This window comes from Gadus morhua, chromosome 21 (genome assembly GCF_902167405.1).
Source record: "Gadus morhua chromosome 21, gadMor3.0, whole genome shotgun sequence".
Lineage (NCBI taxonomy): Eukaryota > Metazoa > Chordata > Actinopteri > Gadiformes > Gadidae > Gadus > Gadus morhua.
The window spans coordinates 1,449,697-1,468,513 of NC_044068.1; the positions used below are offsets into that span (position 1 = coordinate 1,449,697).

Consider the following 18,817-nt stretch of genomic DNA (forward strand, 5'->3'; position numbering starts at 1 on the left):
TGGTTTAAAATAAACTAAAAAATCACCAAATTGAATAGTAAAGATAAGTCAGGATAGCTGTATTATTAAAGAAAAATGGCAGGAAACGTTAGCACGTTTTTTTTTTATTAAAACACTTCATAATCATAATAAAAATGTACAACAGGTATACTAGGGCGGCAGACATTACCTTCAATTCTAACACACAAGTAGGAAACACCTTCCGAAGCTGATCGCCAGGGGCGACCCGGTGATGAAAGGCAAGTACAGTCTGAAAGATGGTCCATTATTGTCCTGACAATTACTACAAGAGAAAATGCTGTTCTGGTGAAGAGAAACAAGAGCAACAAAAAACTAATATCTTACAGGGTCATGACAACTCAAGTAATACAGAAAAAAGTATATCAGAATTATTACAATTAGATTAATCATGTCCATGGGATATTAGAAGACGTCCATTTAGGTTCCAGCCAATCAAAGACTAGCTGCACCTTTCCATTGTACAGCAATCCGGGTTAGACGACCTGATGATTCCAATTATGTGTGCTTCTGCTTCTCAAGTCCAATTCACCAGCACAACAATGAATCCTGGGTCGGATCTCCTCCACATCTAAACGCAGACCTCCATCTCCTCCAGCGTCAGTGGGCCTGCAGTCATATAGAGTGGAACTGGGCCTACAGTTATATAGAGTGTTACTGGTTATTTCCTGCCCATTACGAAACTGGGAGCCTCCGCATCGTCCTCCGCCTCCTTGTCATCATCATCATCACTGCTGCTGCTGGAGCTCTTCTCGTCGCCCTCCTTGGTGGAGTCCTCCTTCGCCTTCTTGGCGCTCATCTTCTTCATCTTCAGCTTGTCCCTCTTCTTGCGGCGCTTGGCGGTGCGGTCGTCTGCAGCCTTCTTGTTCTCCTCTACCTTGTCCAGGTAGTCTATGTCCTGCTTCACCTTGTCCGACATCTTGTCCAGGAAGTCCTGCCGTTGGTACTCCCTGCGGCGGAGGTGGCGGTAGACGTGGAACTCTCCGCTGCCGGCCCCGGCGCTGGAGCCCATCACGTCCCGGACGAACTCCGGCGGGGCCCGCGGGTTCCAGTCCCGCGGCCGCTCAGGGATGGGCGCGGGTTTGTCCGGGTTCCGCATCAGCCGCTCCAGCTTGAGCCGCTGCTCCTCCGCCGGGGTCTTGGCGATGATGAGCTTTTTGGATTCTTTGCCGCCATGTTTGGAGGGTTTCCCTGTTGTGTTTTTTGTATCGGTTTTCGCCGCCATGCTTCAAAATCAACAATCGTCCACTTCCGACTCCCACAGGTCGACCCGGAAACGGATTAAATCCGGTTACGACCCGGAAGGGTCATGACTTTTATATATTTTTTGTTTGCGCAGTAATAGCATCCTTTAATTTTGCGTGAAATCATGGTAATTTTTAGTTTTAAAACAAAAAAGAACATATGTAATAACAAAAAATAAATGAATAGATTTTAATCCGAATTACAGTGCATTGCGTAAGTTTTAACGGACACGATTCTCCACCAATGAGCATCCACCACAGAGAGCTGTCGCCCAATCAGTCTCGGCTCCGGCCATCGTGACGGGTGACGCTTGCCTACGTTCGTAAGCAGGAGGACATTGACTTTACTTAACCCTCGTCTCCTGCCGTGTGTGTTCGGCAACTAATCAAAACAAACACCACCTGTATCGTTACACCAACGTATCGTCAAGCGGACAACATGAACAACCTGATCCGAGCGAGCGTCCGCTGTCTGCGGGCGGGCAGCACTGCGGGGTACCCGTCGATGCGGCTCCCCGCTGGTCCGGTGTCGTTCACCGCTGCCCGGCTCCTGTGCGCCGCCACGGACATGCAGCAGACCCTGGGGGAGATGGTGAAGAAGGACAAGGTGGTGGTGTTCATCAAGGGGACCCCCGCCCAGCCCATGTGCGGTTTCAGTAATGCGGTGGTGCAGATCCTCCGGATGCATGGGGTGGACGACTACGCAGCGTACAACGTGCTTGACGACCAGGACCTCCGACAAGGTCAGTGGTCCGGGGACTGTCCTGATGGACCGGGCCAGTGGTCCGGGGACTGTCCTGATTAACTGTAGGGGTTCGGCTAGAGTTGTTGTGGTTTTCAACTTAATGAATAAGTTACGGTTAAAATCCTATTTGGTGACATTTAATCTAGATGCTAATGGTGACTGGCCGTATTGTCTCATTGCGTCATTTCAACACAGTGCTTATGGGGGTTTCTTGTCTGAAGGAGTCTGCCACACACTGGGGGGGGGGGGGGGGGACTTTTATCAGTCCTCACCAGCTCCGCCAGAGGGGTGGGGTGGCCTTTATGTCAAATGTTAAAATCTGTTGAGGAAAGTGCAGTTTTTGGCAACGTCACTGCTCGTTACAGAGAAGTGGACAGTCTATTGTGTGTTCAGGCCCTCACTTCAGACAGGGGACAAGGAAGTTAAGAAACCGACGACGTCACTCTATTCAGTAGGGCTTGTTTTCAAGCTTGGGAGACCTGGCAATCTCTCTAAAGTGGGTAAGCTGGTTCAGGCCGTAAAATAACCAATCTCCTATTGGGCCTGAACACGGGGAACAGGGAAAACTACCATCATCCACCATCTTCCTGACCGATAACTAATGAACCAAATTTTAGATAAGATCTAACTCTTTACAGAGTGGAATTATCTTACCTTAACACTAGAAATCACAGAATTAAACATTTGGAGAACATTGGTCACAGAGTCACTCGACCCAGCGACCTCACGATTAGAAACTCACTCGCTCTCTCCCCACCACCAGGCATCAAGGAGTTCTCCAACTGGCCCACCATCCCCCAGGTGTACCTCAACAGCGAGTTTGTGGGCGGCTGCGACATCCTGCTGCAGATGCACCAGAGCGGAGACCTGGTGGAGGAGCTCAACAAGATGGGCATCCGCTCGGCGCTGGTGGAGGCCGAGAAGGAGTCCAAGTAGCCCCGCCCCCCGCCGCCGACCCACCCGGACACTCAGAGGAACCGACTCCCAGACGAACCACGGCCACCACCTGACCGCCCGACCGGCCGCCGACCAGAGCCAATCAGCACCCATCTTTATCTTAATTTAGTTATTTCCTGACGTGGGGAGGAAGGTACACTGATTGGTTAGCAGGTTCCACCACTTATCTTGATGACGAGGGGGAGGGGGGCATCCAACCAGGGGTCGGGGTGCCCGAACGCTGCCGTTGGTAACATCCAAAGGTAATAAGCGGCAGTGTCAAATCCAACGCGAATGCCAACTGCCACCGACCCCAGCCCCCTTTAGTAAGGATATGTTTACACCAGGTGGGGGTTGGTGGGGGTTTTACACCTGGTGTGTGTGCGTTGGAAACTTAACAACAAGCCCGGTGGAACCTTTTGGAGAAACGACCTACAAGTCTGAATGACGGAGCATTTGAATACTATTCCTGTCAGGGCCCTTCTCCCCCCTCGTCCCTAACCCCTCCTCCCCCCTCGTCCCTAACCCCTCCTCCCCCCTTGGCCCTCACCCCATCTCCCCCCTTGGCCCTCACCCCTCCTCCCCCCTTGGCCCTCACCCCATCTCCCCCCTTCCCTAGAAGGCTCTTGATCCTGCTGTTTATAGCACCACTTCCTGTTAGGGTTCAAACCCAGTGTGACGGCAGCCAGGAAGTGATGTCACCGTCCCCGTCTTATTTCTACTACACTAAACCAACGGGGAACGATACTGTTCTGTTTAAACAGGGTCTTATTCTTATATATCGGGTTCATTTCTTCGTTTTTTTTAATCCCAGACAAAAGGATTATTTTTCTAGATCAGCTCGGATATTTCCATGATAGTTTGCTTTTACAAGCAATAGTATCTTTGAAGAAGCAGATTAGTACATAATAGCCAATAGCGACACAGTAAAGTTTGCCAATGGTTACATCTGACGTAGTTAAAGGCGGGCTTTACTATTCATGCATAACAAGTTCATATAAACCACTTGATTGACAGCAGGGTGCAGCAATGATTACACTGTGTATGCAAGCCATGTTTGTTTGTATCCTATTAACCCTTTCCTCTCACCAACCGCAGTCAGTTGGTCAACTGTCTAATGAAATGGTCCAAACGCACCCTCATCATGTGTACACTCTCCGAAACTTAACAGTCTTCCACCTCCACCGTTTTGTTTCTCCTAGTTCAAAATGGCGGTCTCGGAAATGGACAAGACAACACCTTGGTGGTCTATCTGTCTGTCCTGGTCTGTGGTCAGTTCTTTCTGTGTGAGCGCTGAAGCTCAGCGCGCTGCTTCACACTGTTGGTATTTAAGTGACGCTTGTGGTGTGCACTGTAAGATAATTTATATTGAGATATTACGTGTATTTCAGTGGCACATTGAACTGTTTATCAATAAAAAAAATATTTTGCCATGACTTTGGATTGGGATTTTGTCTTCAAGTCAAAAATGAGCGGATATAAATGTCCTTTCTCGACGAGGACATGTTTACCAAATGGAGGCAGGAATGGCAGGGTGCGGTCAGCCTGATGGTTGTAGGTTCAAACCTTAATGTCTGCAATGCCCAACCCTGCCTGCTCGCTCATCACATGTAGCGTCAGAACAATTCAGAGTCTGACAAAGGTGCTGGCTAAAGGCTACAGGACTAAACTCAACATTACATCCTTATCTTGTCCAGAGCCCCTAGCTGTGATACTAAACTCTGGAAACTACCGGATACATTGACTCACTGGTCATAACTGACAAGCATAACAAGTGTCAAGAATAGTTATACTACATTTGAGACTGGTAAATATTTACCTCAGTATTTGTGTCTTTATATTTGCCGATACTGGAAAACACAAAATACTTACTTGAACCATATTCAAACTGGTACATATATTCTAAATTTGGAAGTGACTATTAAACAGCCATTGAAGTTTAAATGGGATAAACATTCTGTGGTTCAAATGTTTGGTGTTTCTACTAGTTCCTACCTTCACTCTCTGTCCCTGAAAACCTCAATCAAAGCCAGAAATCCAGGGGTTATCATGGATTCAGATTTACATTTCGACAGTCACATCAAATCAGTTACAAAATCTGCATATTATCACCTTAAAAAATGTAGCAAGACTTAGAGGGCTCATGTCCACTGAAGACTTACAGAAACTTGTACATGCCTTTATCACTAGTAAGCTTGATTACTGCAACGGTCTCCTCACAGGTCTCCCCAAACACCTGAGGAAGCTTCAGCTTGTTCAGAATGCTGCTGCTAGAGTTCTAACAAAGACCAAAAAATTTGAACATATTACACCAATTCTGAAATCGTTACATTGGCTTCCTGTAAGTCAGAGAATGGATTTTAAAATCATGTTGCTAACCTATAAATCCGTACATGGTTTAGGCCCAAAATATTTAACTGATATGCTTCCACTACATCAGCCTTCTAAACCATTTAGATCCTATGAGACCAATCTGTTAATTATCCACAGAGTAAACACGAAACATGGGAAAGCATGATTTAGTTACTATGCAACAAATAGCTGGAATAAACTCCCTGAGGATTTAAGACGTGCCCCAACTCTGAGCACCTTTAAGACAAGACTGAAGACTTTTATGTTTGCTTTAGCTTTCTGCAAAATCTTAAATACATTGCACTTTCTAAAAAAGCTTTTTTAACTTTGCCTTTATTTTCTATTTTAATACTAAAATGCCTTTTTAACTTTCCATTTTACCCATTTCTTTGCAAATGTTTTCTTTTACTTATCTATTATTTTATTTTATTGTATGACAATGTTTATATGTGAAGCACTTTGAGTCTGCCTTGTGTTTGAAAAGTGCTATATAAATAAAGTTGCCTTGCCTTGCCTAGTCAAATGAGTAAATGATTATTACCTTGTGAAAATCTGTATTAATTCTTCTTATTTTGGTATACAAAGATTAAAATACATTTATCTGTACCGGGCCATAACTCTGAAAAGAGTATAAAATAATTCTTACACCAGCTAAACTTATAAGAATGGGAAGAACCGAAAACCAGGAACTGTAATAAATGAATTGGATGCTAAATTTCTTTCTTAAACCTGAAATTATTTAATACAAAATATTAATTTATAAAATAAAACTTAAGTAGGATTGACAGTAGCACAACACTGTAAATACTGACATCGGCCAGCCAGGCTATTGGCAGTGAGCTGGCACACAGAAGAGCCAATCGCCTTTCGCCTCAGCACTCAGTTCACCCTCCTCACCCTCAACCAATCAGTCCAAGGCTGCAGACGAACCCTCCATGCTCCCCCTCCTCCGGACCGACCGCTGCCACCGCTCCAATGTTCCGAGGGACGTCACCTGCCACCAGCCAATCAGGGGGCAGAGAGCAACTGCAGTAGCACCTGTTCCACCAGAGGGGGGTGCTGTTCCCACGGGTTAGTGTTTCTGTGCTTTAGTCTTTTATTATTCATTAAAAAGGGCCCTTGTTTCCTCCCCAGTCACCAGTGCTGTTGATTCGCCGTCAGAGGCCATTAAGAAACCCTGTCATGACATCATAGGTGGGAGTGCCACTGGTACGCTGATCGACCTGTCCGTCAAGCGTCTGGTATGACAGTCCCACTTGTGATGTCACTATGGGAAGCGGTTTGGAGCTGAGGCGGCTCCGCTAGACCTTCTTCACCGAGCGGCCATGTTGGTTAGCTGGCTGGGGAAACCTTCTATGAACTCTGGAGGAACCATGACCCTCTAGGCCTGCCTTCCGTTTCCACACCCGGGAAGCATCGGGAAGCATCAGGAAGGCATTCCCATTTAATCGTCATGTTTTCCCCAAATATTCCAGAAGGTTTCCCACCCAAATAACAAAATGGTCGCCAGGGTGAAGGACGTCTCTGGCGTATCAGAACAGGGGCCCTTTAACAAGGACGTCAGAGGGGGTGGTGTTTCCGGGAGCGTGTCAGGGGTCAGAGCTTCTGCAGGAAGCGCAGCACCAGGTCGCGCAGCGTGGTGCGCATGGGCTCGTTGTTGTCGCACACGATGTGCGTGGCGTGCGCCTCCATCTGGATGAGTGCGTCCTCCGCCTGCAGGTGGAGGATGTGGCCGTCGGCCGTCTCCTCCACCTTCACCTCGCTGACGCCGTGCTGCGGGGGGGCAGGGGTCAGAGGTCAGGGATCAATACAGAGCGTGTAGAGGAGGTGAATGATGAAGGCCTGTCAACAGGGGCCCTCATAACCCGGGCCCCTGTTGACCCCCTCACCAGCGCCGGCTCTGGGGCGGTACCTTGTGCAGGGTGGCCAGGAAGCCGTCCAGGGGCACCGCGCCGCTCAGCAGGGGCTTGGGGGCCAGCAGCTCGGGGGGCTCCTCCGCCACCCGCTTCCTCTTCTTGGTGGGGGCGGCCGGGGGGGGGCGGGGCACCGACTGGCAACGCACAGGGGGACAGGCTTCAGCCGGACGTAGACCGCGCGTGGGCGGGTTAGCTAGCTCACCATCCGTTGGATAACAAGTCCCATGGATACGACAGGGGCGTTTGATTGGCTTTAAGCAGGTCTGCCTAATTAACTGGAAGCTCTGATTGGTTGCGAGTGCCTGATAGCCCACTGTGAGATCACTGCCACGTCGCTAGTATAGGTATGTCATGTATACAATCATACAAACACCTCACCATCAGCGTGTGCTTGTTGTCCTTGGACTGCAGCATCCCGGAGACGGTTGCCACGGAGACGCCCGGTTTGACCTCCGAGGGCACCAGGGACTTGGCCAGCTGCCGACCACAGAGCTCTCGTTAGGGTGGATCACGGTCATCATCAATGTTACTGAGACTGTTCACTTTATTAATATTACCTCCTACTGAATAGTGTCGGCCCTATCTATGGATCGACTGATCAACAGGACAGCCTTATTGATCGACTGATCAACGGGACAGCCTTATTGATCGACTGATCAACGGGACAGCCTTATTGATCGACTGATCAACAGGACAGCCTTATGGATCGACTGATCAACAGGACAGCCTTATGGATCGACTGATCAACAGGACAGCCTTATGGATCGACTGATCAACAGGACAGCCTTATTGATCGACTGATCAACAGGACAGCCTTATGGATCGACTGATCAACAGGACAGCCTTATTGATCGACTGATCAACAGGACAGCCTTATTGATCGACTGATCAACAGGACAGCCTTATTGATCGACTGATCAACAGGACAGCCTTATTGATCGACTGATCAACAGGACAGCCTTATTGATCGACTGATCAACAGGACAGCCTTATTGATCGACTGATCAACAGGACAGCCTTATTGATCGACTGATCAACAGGACAGCCTTATTGATCGACTGATCAACAGGACAGCCTTATTGATCGACTGATCAACAGGACAGCCTTATTGATCGACTGATCAACAGGACAGCCTTATTGATCGACTGATCAACAGGACAGCCTTATTGATCGACTGATCAACAGGACAGCCTTATTGATCGACTGATCAACAGGACAGCCTTATTGATCGACTGCTGAAGGTACTGGGATGGATCAGGGGGCAGGGAGAACTATGCCCTACCCCCTCCTTAAGGACATCCTCTAAGGCCCACTGAAAGGGGGTTCACTACATCCACCAGCACCACCCTCTAAGGCCCACTGAAAGGGGGTTCACTACATCCACCAACACCACCCTCTAAGGCCCACTGAAAGGGGGTTCACTACATCCACCAACACCACCTTCTAAGGCCCACTGAAAGGGGGTTCACTACATCCACCAACACCACCCTCTCACTATAAACACATAGCTACATAACAACACTGTGTTACTATGGTAACCGGGAGAATTCACATCTAATCTGTTAACTTTAGTCGCCCTCTGGTGCTACAGTGCGGGTGGTGTTACAGTGCGGGTGGTGTCGGTGCGGGTGGTGTTACTGTGCGGGTGGTGTCGGTGTGGGTGGTGTTACAGTGCGGGTGGTGTCGGTGCGGGTGGTGTTACTGTGCGGGTGGTGTCGGTGTGGGTGGTGTAACAGTGCGGGTGGTGTCGGTGCGGGTGGTGTTACAGTGCGGGTGGTGTAACAGTGCGGGTGGTGTTACTGTGCGGGTGGTGTAACAGTGCGGGTGGTGTTACAGTGCGGGTGGTGTTACAGTGCGGGTGGTGTCGGTGTGGGTGGTGTAACAGTGCGGGTGGTGTCGGTGTGGGTGGTGTAACAGTGCGGGTGGTGTTACTGTGCGGGTGGGGTCGGTGTGGGTGGTGTAACAGTGCGGGTGGTGTCGGTGCGGGTGGTGTTACAGTGCGGGTGGTGTAACAGTGCGGGTGGTGTAACAGTGCGGGTGGTGTTACAGTGCGGGTGGTGTTACAGTGCGGGTGGGGTCGGTGTGGGTGGTGTTACAGTGCGGGTGGTGTTACTGTGCGGGTGGTGTCGGTGTGGGTGGTGTAACAGTGCGGGTGGTGTTACTGTGCGGGTGGGGTCGGTGTGGGTGGTGTAACAGTGCGGGTGGTGTTACTGTGCGGGTGGGGTCGGTGTGGGTGGTGTAACAGTGCGGGTGGTGTCGGTGCGGGTGGTGTTACAGTGCGGGTGGTGTAACAGTGCGGGTGGTGTAACAGTGCGGGTGGTGTAACAGTGTGGGTGGTGTTACAGTGCGGGTGGTGTAACAGTGCGGGTGGTGTAACAGTGCGGGTGGTGTAACAGTGCGGGTGGTGTTACAGTGCGGGTGGTGTTACAGTGCGGGTGGGGTCGGTGTGGGTGGTGTAACAGTGCGGGTGGTGTTACTGTGCGGGTGGTGTCGGTGTGGGTGGTGTAACAGTGCGGGTGGTGTTACTGTGCGGGTGGGGTCGGTGTGGGTGGTGTAACAGTGCGGGTGGTGTTACTGTGCGGGTGGGGTCGGTGTGGGTGGTGTAACAGTGCGGGTGGTGTTACAGTGCGGGTGGTGTCGGTGTGGGTGGTGTAACAGTGCGGGTGGTGTCGGTGTGGGTGGTGTAACAGTGCGGGTGGGGTCGGTGTGGGTGGTGTAACAGTGCGGGTGGTGTTACTGTGCGGGTGGGGTCGGTGTGGGTGGTGTAACAGTGCGGGTGGTGTCGGTGCGGGTGGTGCTATCCTGCGGGTGGTGTGGTGCGGCTCTGACCTCGGGCAGCAGGTGGATGCGCTCGTAGCGCCGTCTGAAGGGCAGGCTGAGCACGGAGCAGCGGCGGTACGGGAGGGGCGGGGCCGGCAGCTCCAGCATCAGGTCTGAGCGGTGGGACTGGGCGGGCGGGGGCTGGGTGTACTGCTCCGGACACACCACGTGGAGCGGCTGGGGGGGGGGGGGGGGGGGTTATCACAGGCCTGGACCAATCACAGGCCTGGACCAATCACAGGCCTGGACCAATCACAGGCCTCACTGCCGCCTCGCCTCGACTGAAGGTAACGATGTCGGGGAGCGAGGACGTAGGCGGTCCGCGACCGCCTTGCGGTGCGTGAACGTGGGACCATAATCAGCATTTAGGGTGAGGGGACGGCGGGGGGTCAAGGTTCACTTGTTCAACTCGACTGCAGAGCCCCCCCCCTCCCTCCCTCCTACGCACCTGTTGGAGGTGGACCGGCCTGGCAGCGGCTATAGGACCTAGCATTGTGGAGCATCTCATCCTGTCTGCTGTATACGGGGTTATCCTAGTGATTGTCAGTGCTTGGCACTTGGTTCTATGAACATCCTCACTGTATCGACAGCCATATACTGTTGTTTCTCTTTCTTCTGACTAATGGACTCATTGTAAGTCGTTTTGGATGAATGTATAATGAAGCCCAGATGTCTGAGGGCCATCACTGAGCCAGATGCCCTGACCCCTACTTCCCCTTTAAGGACGTGGATCTAAAGTTTCCTGCCAAAGTCCTTCTGGATGAAGATGACTGACTCTGTAGTAAACAGTATGCGCTGCCATCTGGCCAGAAAGGTTTCTCTTTGTTTAGCCAAAACAGTATATAGTGAGGATAAAAGATCATTGAACATCGCTTTGGAATTTAGTTTAGAGTGGAGGAGCTTAATCATGCCGGCCGTTTAAAAAAACCTGCAACAGATGTTTGAGTGTTTTTCTGAGGCCTTGGCTCCAACTAGTATCAACCCATCATATCCATAGATAGAACGCGTCTACCTCAGTGTAGACTTTGATACAATAAGAGTCCTGATCGTATTGGTGCGGGCCCGGGGCCAGTTCTACTGTTTATGTCCAGTAGCGTCTCCTCATTGGCTGGTTCGAACCGGAGGGCGGGCTCACCTGGATCTCCTTGAGCAGCTTGGACACCTGGTGGAAGTTGAGGCGCGTGTCGATGGGGCAGTACACACACTTCATGGCCAGGGGCTGGTAGGGGGCCAGCGCGTCCAGGTAGGAGAAGTCTGGCTCTGGGGGGACAGACGGGAGACAAACCCTGAGGACCCACCCTGAGACAAACCCTGAGGACCCACCCTGAGACAGACTGGCCCTGAGACTGGCCCTGAGACTGGCCCTGAGACAGACTGGCCCTGAGACAGACTGGCCCTGAGACTGGCCCTGAGACAGACTGGCCCTGAGACAGACTGGCCCTGAGACAGACTGGCCCTGAGACAGACTGGCCCTGAGACTGGCCCTGAGACAGACTGGCCCTGAGACAGACTGGGACTGAGACAGACTGGGACTGAGACAGACTGGGACTGAGACTGGCCCTGAGACAGACTGGCCCTGAGACAGACTGGCCCTGAGACAGACTGGCCCTGAGACAGAATGGGACTGAGACAGACTGGGACTGAGACAGACTGGGACTGAGACTGGCCCTGAGACAGACTGGCCCTGAGACGGACTGGCCCTGAGACGGACTGGCCCTGAGACGGACTGGCCCTGAGACAGACTGGCCCTGAGACTGGCCCTGAGACAGACTGGCCCTGAGACTGGCCCTGAGACTGGCCCTGAGGCAGACTGGCCCTGAGACAGACTGGCCCTGAGACAGACTGGCCCTGAGACTGGCCCTGAGACAGACTGGCCCTGAGACTGGCCCTGAGACAGACTGGCCCTGAGACAGACTGGCCCTGAGACAGACTGGCCCTGAGACAGACTGGGACTGAGACAGACTGGGACTGAGACTGGCCCTGAGACAGACTGGCCCTGAGACAGACTGGCCCTGAGACAGACTGGGACTGAGACAGACTGGCCCTGAGACAGACTGGGACTGAGACAGACTGGCCCTGAGACAGACTGGCCCTGAGACTGGCCCTGAGACTGGCCCTGAGACAGACTGGCCCTGAGACAGACTGGCCCTGAGACAGACTGGGACTGAGACTGGCCCTGAGACAGACTGGGACTGAGACAGACTGGCCCTGAGACAGACTGGGACTGAGACTGGCCCTGAGACAGACTGGCCCTGAGACTGGCCCTGAGACAGACTGGCCCTGAGACTGGCCCTGAGACTGGCCCTGAGACAGACTGGCCCTGAGACTGGCCCTGAGACAGACTGGCCCTGAGACTGGCCCTGAGACTGGCCCTGAGACAGACTGGCCCTGAGACAGACTGGCCCTGAGACAGACTGGCCCTGAGACAGACTGGCCCTGAGACAGACTGGGACTGAGACTGGCCCTGAGACAGACTGGGACTGAGACAGACTGGCCCTGAGACAGACTGGCCCTGAGACAGACTGGGACTGAGACTGGCCCTGAGACAGACTGGCCCTGAGACTGGCCCTGAGACAGACTGGCCCTGAGACTGGCCCTGAGACAGACTGGCCCTGAGACTGGCCCTGAGACAGACTGGCCCTGAGACAGACTGGCCCTGAGACAGACTGGCCCTGAGACAGACTGGCCCTGAGACAGACTGGCCCTGAGACTGGTCCACTGAATAAGTGGGTGGGTCAGTTATGGTTCTTGTGGCCATTTGTCCCTTCCGCTACACCCGACTTACGTAACTACATAGCATAGCATAGCATAGCATAGATTGCATAGCTTAACCTAATATAGCCTAGCATAGCATAGCCTGGCATAGCTTAGCCTAGCCTAGCCTAGCAGTGGCTCACAGCGGGGGCTGTACCGGTGAAGATGATGGTGTTGAGGCTGGATCGGCCCCACAGCTCCATGAAGTGCACCACGTCCCCGAAGCGCAGCGAGGGGTGGCCCGTGAAGACCACGCAGGGCTGCCGGAACTCGCTGCTGAAGTCCCCGTGGATGCTGGGGTAGTGCTTCAGCTTGTTGGTCTGGATCAGCTGCAGGAGAGACGCCGCGGTGAGGCTACACGCTAGAATGGCTGTTTACGTGTGGAGTAAACCGGGTGTGAGACCCGATACTAGTCCGGCTGTTCAAACAGTTATCAAAACCAGGTGCGAGACCAGATACAATTCATGCCTTATGCTTATATAAGAAAAACCTGGTTCCCCTGTAGGTGAACCAGGTGTGACACCAGACGGAGACTAGTCCTACTGCTGCCATGATGAACCAGGTGTGACACCAGACGGAGGCTAGTCCTACTGCACATGTGGAACCATTCCTGAATGAATCCCCGATACAGCACCCACCTCTGCGTGGGGGAAGGGCGGCTCAGGGAGGTAGACCTTGGACTGTTTGTTGTGGCAGAGCCTGCAATGGGCCACATTAACACACAACACAACACACAACACAACACACAACACACGCAATCAGCAAGGTGCCAGGCCCGAGTAGTCAAACACTGATCAAAACGTAACGGATCACAGCTTAAACACAGCTTTGAATCAAAACAACTGGACGGTCTTGAATAATTACTGTAGCTTATGAACCATATCCTCGTGCGGCCTCAGGATATGGTTATCCTGGTTGTAAACAATATTATTAAAAAAATGGATAGGGAAAATGTTCAAATTAAAAGCCCCCCCACCACTCGGCGAAGATCTGGGAGAACTCCAGGGAGCTGTTGGCGATGGGGGAGATGAAGTAGAAGGGCGTGCTGCCCAGGTTGGCGCTGTCGATGAACTGGTACAGGCACTCCAGCAGGTCGTAGATCACCCCCGACGAGTAGCAGGGCACCAGCACGTTGCCCCCCGCGCGGATCGTCATGGCTACGGGCGGCATGGCAACAACATCAGCACCACCGTGAACACTCAGAACCTCCCAGCTGGGAGTCCAACACCACAGCCACACTATACTCATGACTGCAGTGAATTAATGAATGAATGCTGAATGAATGAATGAAGCACAACAGGCTTTTGAGTGGCCAAGGAGAACAATTAAGGATTAAAATGTTTTTTTAATACACAAAAGGTGAGTGAGTGACTCATGGTTTGTGTATCATGATGTCATCGTTTGGTTTGACTGAACCCATCCTGTAGGCCGACGCCCAGCGGGCTCTCATCAGAACAGCCTACCCAGGTTGCTGCAGAACTCTCCCAGCATGCCGTCCGGGTTGGCAGTGGGCATCTGCGTAAGGCCCGTCAGGATCAGGATGTCGCTGTTCTTCAGCGAGCTCTGGTCCATCGGCTGGAGAGACAGAGGAGGAAGAGGAGGTCAGGGTGGACTTTGGACCGCTTTCAAAGAACCATCAAAGCAGACTTTAACTCCTTGGCTGCCAAAGTCCTCTCCAGTATTATTGAAGGAACCCTATTTTACCAACCAGGTATGATAGGTACATCCACGTACCAGCCTGACCAGTGGACTGTACCAACTGGGAGGTTGATCCAGCCAGAGTCGATGTGCGAACACTCCCATGCGTGGATAGACTAATCCACATCGCCCCTGCTGGTAAAACCTAAGACCCTCTCAGTGGATCCCAGGTGGGTCTCACCTGTGGATGTGTGGTGAGGAGGGAGGAGCCGGACATATAGGAGACCTTCTCGTAATGTGATTGGATGATCCAGTTGGAGCTGCCCAATGAGTAGCCGGAGCTTAGAGGGGACACCTGCACAGCGCCAAACAACTCCTGGAGAACAACAACAACAACAACACAAACCAGACGGCGGGTGTTTACATCTGAACTCGCGTTCCAGCAGGAGCAGAAGGAGACGACAGACGAGTCCTCGGGTACGTTTAGGGAGAGGAGTGAGGCCTGATGGAGGACACGTACCACTTTCTGGGAGTACCCCACCAGCTGCACCTTGCTGAGGGCCGAGTTGACCTCCTGGATGGTGTAGCACCTCTTCCACGCCCACACCTCCGCCACGTCCTTCAGCGGCCCTGGCAACAGCCTGGAACCAACGCCCAATCAGCCGCCGTTCAACACATCACATCCTACTATACACATCATCTAGATCTATTGTCAGCTTTAACGAAAGCAACAACTGAATTTGGATGCATGTGGACACAAGGGGAACGCGGGCAAGGGGGAATCGAATCGAGACCCTTTCGGCTCCACTTTCCTGCCTACATTGTTGCATATTAAAAAGGAACACAGTAGCTGTGTTCGAAATCGTTCCCTAGCCACTCACTATTCCCTATATAGTACTCACTATTCCCTATATAGTGTTCATGATATAGTGCACTATTTAGGGAACGAACAAACGAGAATTCGGACACTATGCTTAAGATTTCTAAACGTCATTTGCGTCAGTAAATGCGACGGGTATTTGTGTGACGCAGACAGATGCGCCAACATCATGTAAACAAAACGGGCACTCACGACGAAAGCTGGAGGTTGTATTGATGTTGAATGTTACATTTCCTTGTTTAATTAATTTTGAATGTTAAATATTCTATGTTAAATCCCAAATAAATTGTTGACATTTCTAAACGAAAGCCGGAGACTCCATCATTAAATGTATTCGTTTTCGCGGTTATTCAGCTTCTTCTTCTCCTCCGGGGAAAACACGACCGCATTGCATTGTGGTATACGGGAGTAACATGTAGGGTACATCGTATGTACCCTATTTTAAGTCCACTATATAGTGCCCTATATAGTGGACCACTGAGAATTCGAACACCCTACAAAATGGCGTGCACCCTATTTAGTGCACTACATCCATGATAGAGAATGGTTTCGAACACAGCTAATGTGTTTTGAGAGGCATGCAAACAAGTGAACCTCTGTATTTCCTTGTTCTTCCAGCAGGTGGCGGTCTGGGCTTTGGGCACTCTCTCCATGTGGTTGACCAGCTCCTCCATCAGCAGCCTGGAGGAGGAGACAGTGGGAGGGGTTAGACTGAAATCAGACAGAATAGACACGCGTCCAATAAAAGTGTTTCTAAAGAGAAATGCATCACCCTCAATCATCATCTTAAGGAAAAAGAAAAATAGTTTATATATATATAAAAATGTGAGCTTTAAATATATATGTTTTTAGTTTTTTTCACCAACTAGAAGATTCCCGTTCTGCGCAGAACCTTCCGAACCTTCCCCCCCCCCGTGCACTGTGAACCATGTGAGTCGGTGTTCCCCGTCGCCGTGCCAACGGCGCCCTACCGGCCGATCTGCAGCGTGGGCTCGGTGGCGTACACGGCGCCGGTGAAGCCGCTGTGCTCGGTGATGTAGGGCAGCGCCATCATGCAGTGGTAGTTGGAGATCAGGATGACGTCGATGGTGGACAGGTCCATCAGCTCCCTCTGGGGGGGGGGTGTTAACGTCAGAACAGGGAATAACATAGGACAACATAGGACAACACAGAACAACATAGGACAACATAGGACAACACAGGACAACATAGGACAACACAGAACAACATAGGATAACATAGAATAACATAGGACAACATAGGACAACACAGAACAACATAGGACAACATAGAATAACACAGGACAACATAGGACAACATAGAACAACATAGGACAACATAGGACAACACAGAACAACACAGAATAACATAGGACAACATAGAACAACATAGAACAACATAGGACAACATAGGACAACACAGAACAACATAGAACAACATAGGACAACATAGGACAACATAGGACAACATAGGACAACATAGGACAACATAGAACAACACAGAACAACATAGGGCAACAAAGAATAACATAGGGCAACAAAGAATAACATAGAACAACACAGAACAACATAGAACACAGAATAACATAGGACAACATAGGACAGCAAATAACAACATAAAATAACATAGAATAACATCAGACTTGATTATCAACACTAGGATTATGATACGTAGTAGAAGTAGTAGTAGTAGTAGTAGTGGTTGTAGCAATAGTCGTATTAATAGTACTTAAGTAGTAGTCTAATCGTAATTTTAGTTATAGTAGTAGTAGTATTAATAAAAGTATCAGTGATAGTATTCACTAGTGATAGTGAATTGTGATATTAATAGTAGAAGTATGAGTATTAGTAATAGTGGATTAAAAGTAGTAGTAGTTGTAGCAGCAGTAGTAGTAATAGTTGTAATAGCCGTCATAGAAGTAGTAGTAAAATGTATTGACAAAGAGTAAGTTGGTATAGCCTTTTATACGATAACCTCCAGTTCTCTTTTTAAAATGCATATATTTTGGTTCAGGTCATATACTTAGTAATATTAACCACGATAACAGCAACGCAACTGAAGAGTACGTATGGCCTTGTGATGTTGTGATACAGTACAGTTAAATGCATGAGGTTTGTTTTACCTCTGGAAGACAGAGCTCTGGCTGTGAGTCCACAAACACTCTGCCACCACACTCCTTCAGCTCCTGGACGCACAACAACACAACACAAGTTTAATATTGCACACTAGTGTATATGATATAATGTATTTGGTACATCTATTACTATATCAAATCTACTATTTCATCCTGGCCAGACAAGCCACCATTTGTAAATACAATTCGTCCACATTCATTGATCATGATTAAAACCAATATACATGATAACGCATTTTAACTCATTCATGTCTGTATATAATGCATGTCTGTACATTGTGAGTGTCATTCTGTGTGAAGCATGCTTATCCAATTCGTCTGATTCTGACACACGACTTCGTGAATACAGTGACCCCAGAAAACCAATCAGACACAAATTGACCCTCTTACCTTTTCCAAGTTGATCGATCCGTCCTTGGACACCCAGCCAGGCAGCTTGGAGAGTCTGGGACTAACGAACCAAACGAAAGAGAGAGACAACGATACGACACCATGAGATACAACACAACTTTACACAAGACAGTAAAACCGTTCCCAAAGTGTGCACCTGACGCCGCTCGCACCAGGCCAACGGACTCACCTGTGCACCAGAGGCAATGGTAAGAAGTTCAGGACGGACGTGGTGTCCAGGCCACAGTCCAGCATGATGGTGGTGGATTTAAACTTGAGCACATTGCAGGGCAGCGTCGGGTGTCCTGATAAACAGTACTGGGGTACAGTAGATGGGATACAGACATTGTTAATTTCGCACGAAAATGGACACAACTAACGTTACTGCTCATAGGGACGTTTGGCTTGGTTTAGACTGGGTGTGCGGGGGACGTGTACACGTTTGTGCACCGTTGTGTACGCGCGCACACACACACACACACACACACACACACACACACACACACACACACACACACACACACACACACACACACACACACACACACACACCTACGTGTTAAGTTAGTTGTAGTAGAGTTTATTATGATCAGACTCATGAATGAATGATACTAGATGGGTTAGCTATGGTGGAAAACAAAGGCTTGTTCAGCCCAACTTGAGCCGCTCACCGGATCTCATGGTCAAATACAAGTTTACAATCACCGGGGTGAGGACGTGTTACTCACCAGTTTCATTTTGACACCCAGAAGTTAAGAATTCAGTTGAATTGACTAGCTGGCTGTGCTAGCACTAGCTCTGGCAATGCATGCAGTGTTGTTCTCCACAAGTGTTGCCAGATTGGGTCCGATTTCCCGCCCAATCTGGCAACACTGGTTGCATTAGGGAAATCTGCGCTGGAAATCTTACTAGATCTGGCAACACTGATCTCCACTCGCTCTACTCTACTGGTCTCTGATGCTCCCTCACAGCGCCCCCTGCAGCACCAGA

At 50.3% G+C, this 18,817-nt stretch overlaps 3 protein-coding genes across 4 annotated transcripts; 1 reads left to right on the forward strand and 2 right to left on the reverse strand.

Moving 5' to 3' along the window:
• Positions 1-84: 84 nt before the first annotated feature.
• Positions 85-1,449, reverse strand: prkrip1 (PRKR interacting protein 1). The gene has a single exon (XM_030345243.1). It carries the CDS (start codon positions 1,241-1,243, stop codon positions 680-682), a length of 564 nt encoding a protein of 187 aa, XP_030201103.1. The 5' UTR covers positions 1,244-1,449; the 3' UTR covers positions 85-679.
• Positions 1,450-1,559: 110 nt separating this feature from the next.
• glrx5 (glutaredoxin 5 homolog (S. cerevisiae)) lies at positions 1,560-4,379 on the forward strand. The gene is made up of 2 exons (XM_030345246.1): positions 1,560-2,005; positions 2,771-4,379. Exons 1-2 carry the CDS (start codon positions 1,702-1,704, stop codon positions 2,941-2,943), a joined length of 477 nt encoding a protein of 158 aa, XP_030201106.1. The 5' UTR covers positions 1,560-1,701; the 3' UTR covers positions 2,944-4,379.
• Positions 4,380-6,010: 1,631 nt separating this feature from the next.
• ints9 (integrator complex subunit 9) lies at positions 6,011-18,770 on the reverse strand. Of its 2 annotated transcripts, XM_030345138.1 has the most exons (17): positions 18,556-18,764; positions 18,018-18,145; positions 17,828-17,888; positions 17,426-17,488; positions 16,275-16,414; positions 15,898-15,984; positions 14,944-15,064; positions 14,665-14,799; positions 14,249-14,360; positions 13,762-13,942; positions 13,424-13,484; positions 12,943-13,114; positions 11,167-11,291; positions 10,041-10,208; positions 7,590-7,688; positions 7,208-7,345; positions 6,011-7,068 (listed from the first exon to the last, which is right to left on the reverse strand). In XM_030345138.1, the coding sequence occupies exons 1-17, from the start codon at positions 18,562-18,564 to the stop codon at positions 6,892-6,894; spliced, it is 1,977 nt and encodes a 658-aa protein (XP_030200998.1). In that variant the 5' UTR covers positions 18,565-18,764; the 3' UTR covers positions 6,011-6,891. The 2 variants fall into 2 exon arrangements, with proteins under 2 accessions (XP_030200998.1, XP_030200999.1); XM_030345139.1 differs by lacking the exon at positions 10,041-10,208 and having other exon boundaries at positions 18,556-18,770.
• Between the last annotated feature and the right edge of the window lie 47 nt (positions 18,771-18,817).

Bases quoted from the DNA above. Each gene is read 5' to 3' on its own strand.
- glrx5 (XM_030345246.1), top strand. From the start codon at position 1,702: ATGAACAACCTGATCCGAGCGAGCGTCCGCTGTCTGCGGGCGGGCAGC. The intron at 2,006-2,770 runs GTCAGTGGTCCG...CCCCACCACCAG, and splicing joins CGACCAGGACCTCCGACAAG to GCATCAAGGAGTTCTCCAAC.
- ints9 (XM_030345138.1), bottom strand. The intron at 10,209-11,166 runs GTGAGCCCGCCC...CCCCCCCCCCAG, and splicing joins AGCTGCTCAAGGAGATCCAG to CCGCTCCACGTGGTGTGTCC. The intron at 7,689-10,040 runs GTCAGAGCCGCA...TGTGGTCGGCAG, and splicing joins GCATCCACCTGCTGCCCGAG to CTGGCCAAGTCCCTGGTGCC.
- prkrip1 (XM_030345243.1), bottom strand. From the start codon at position 1,243: ATGGCGGCGAAAACCGATACAAAAAACACAACAGGGAAACCCTCCAAA.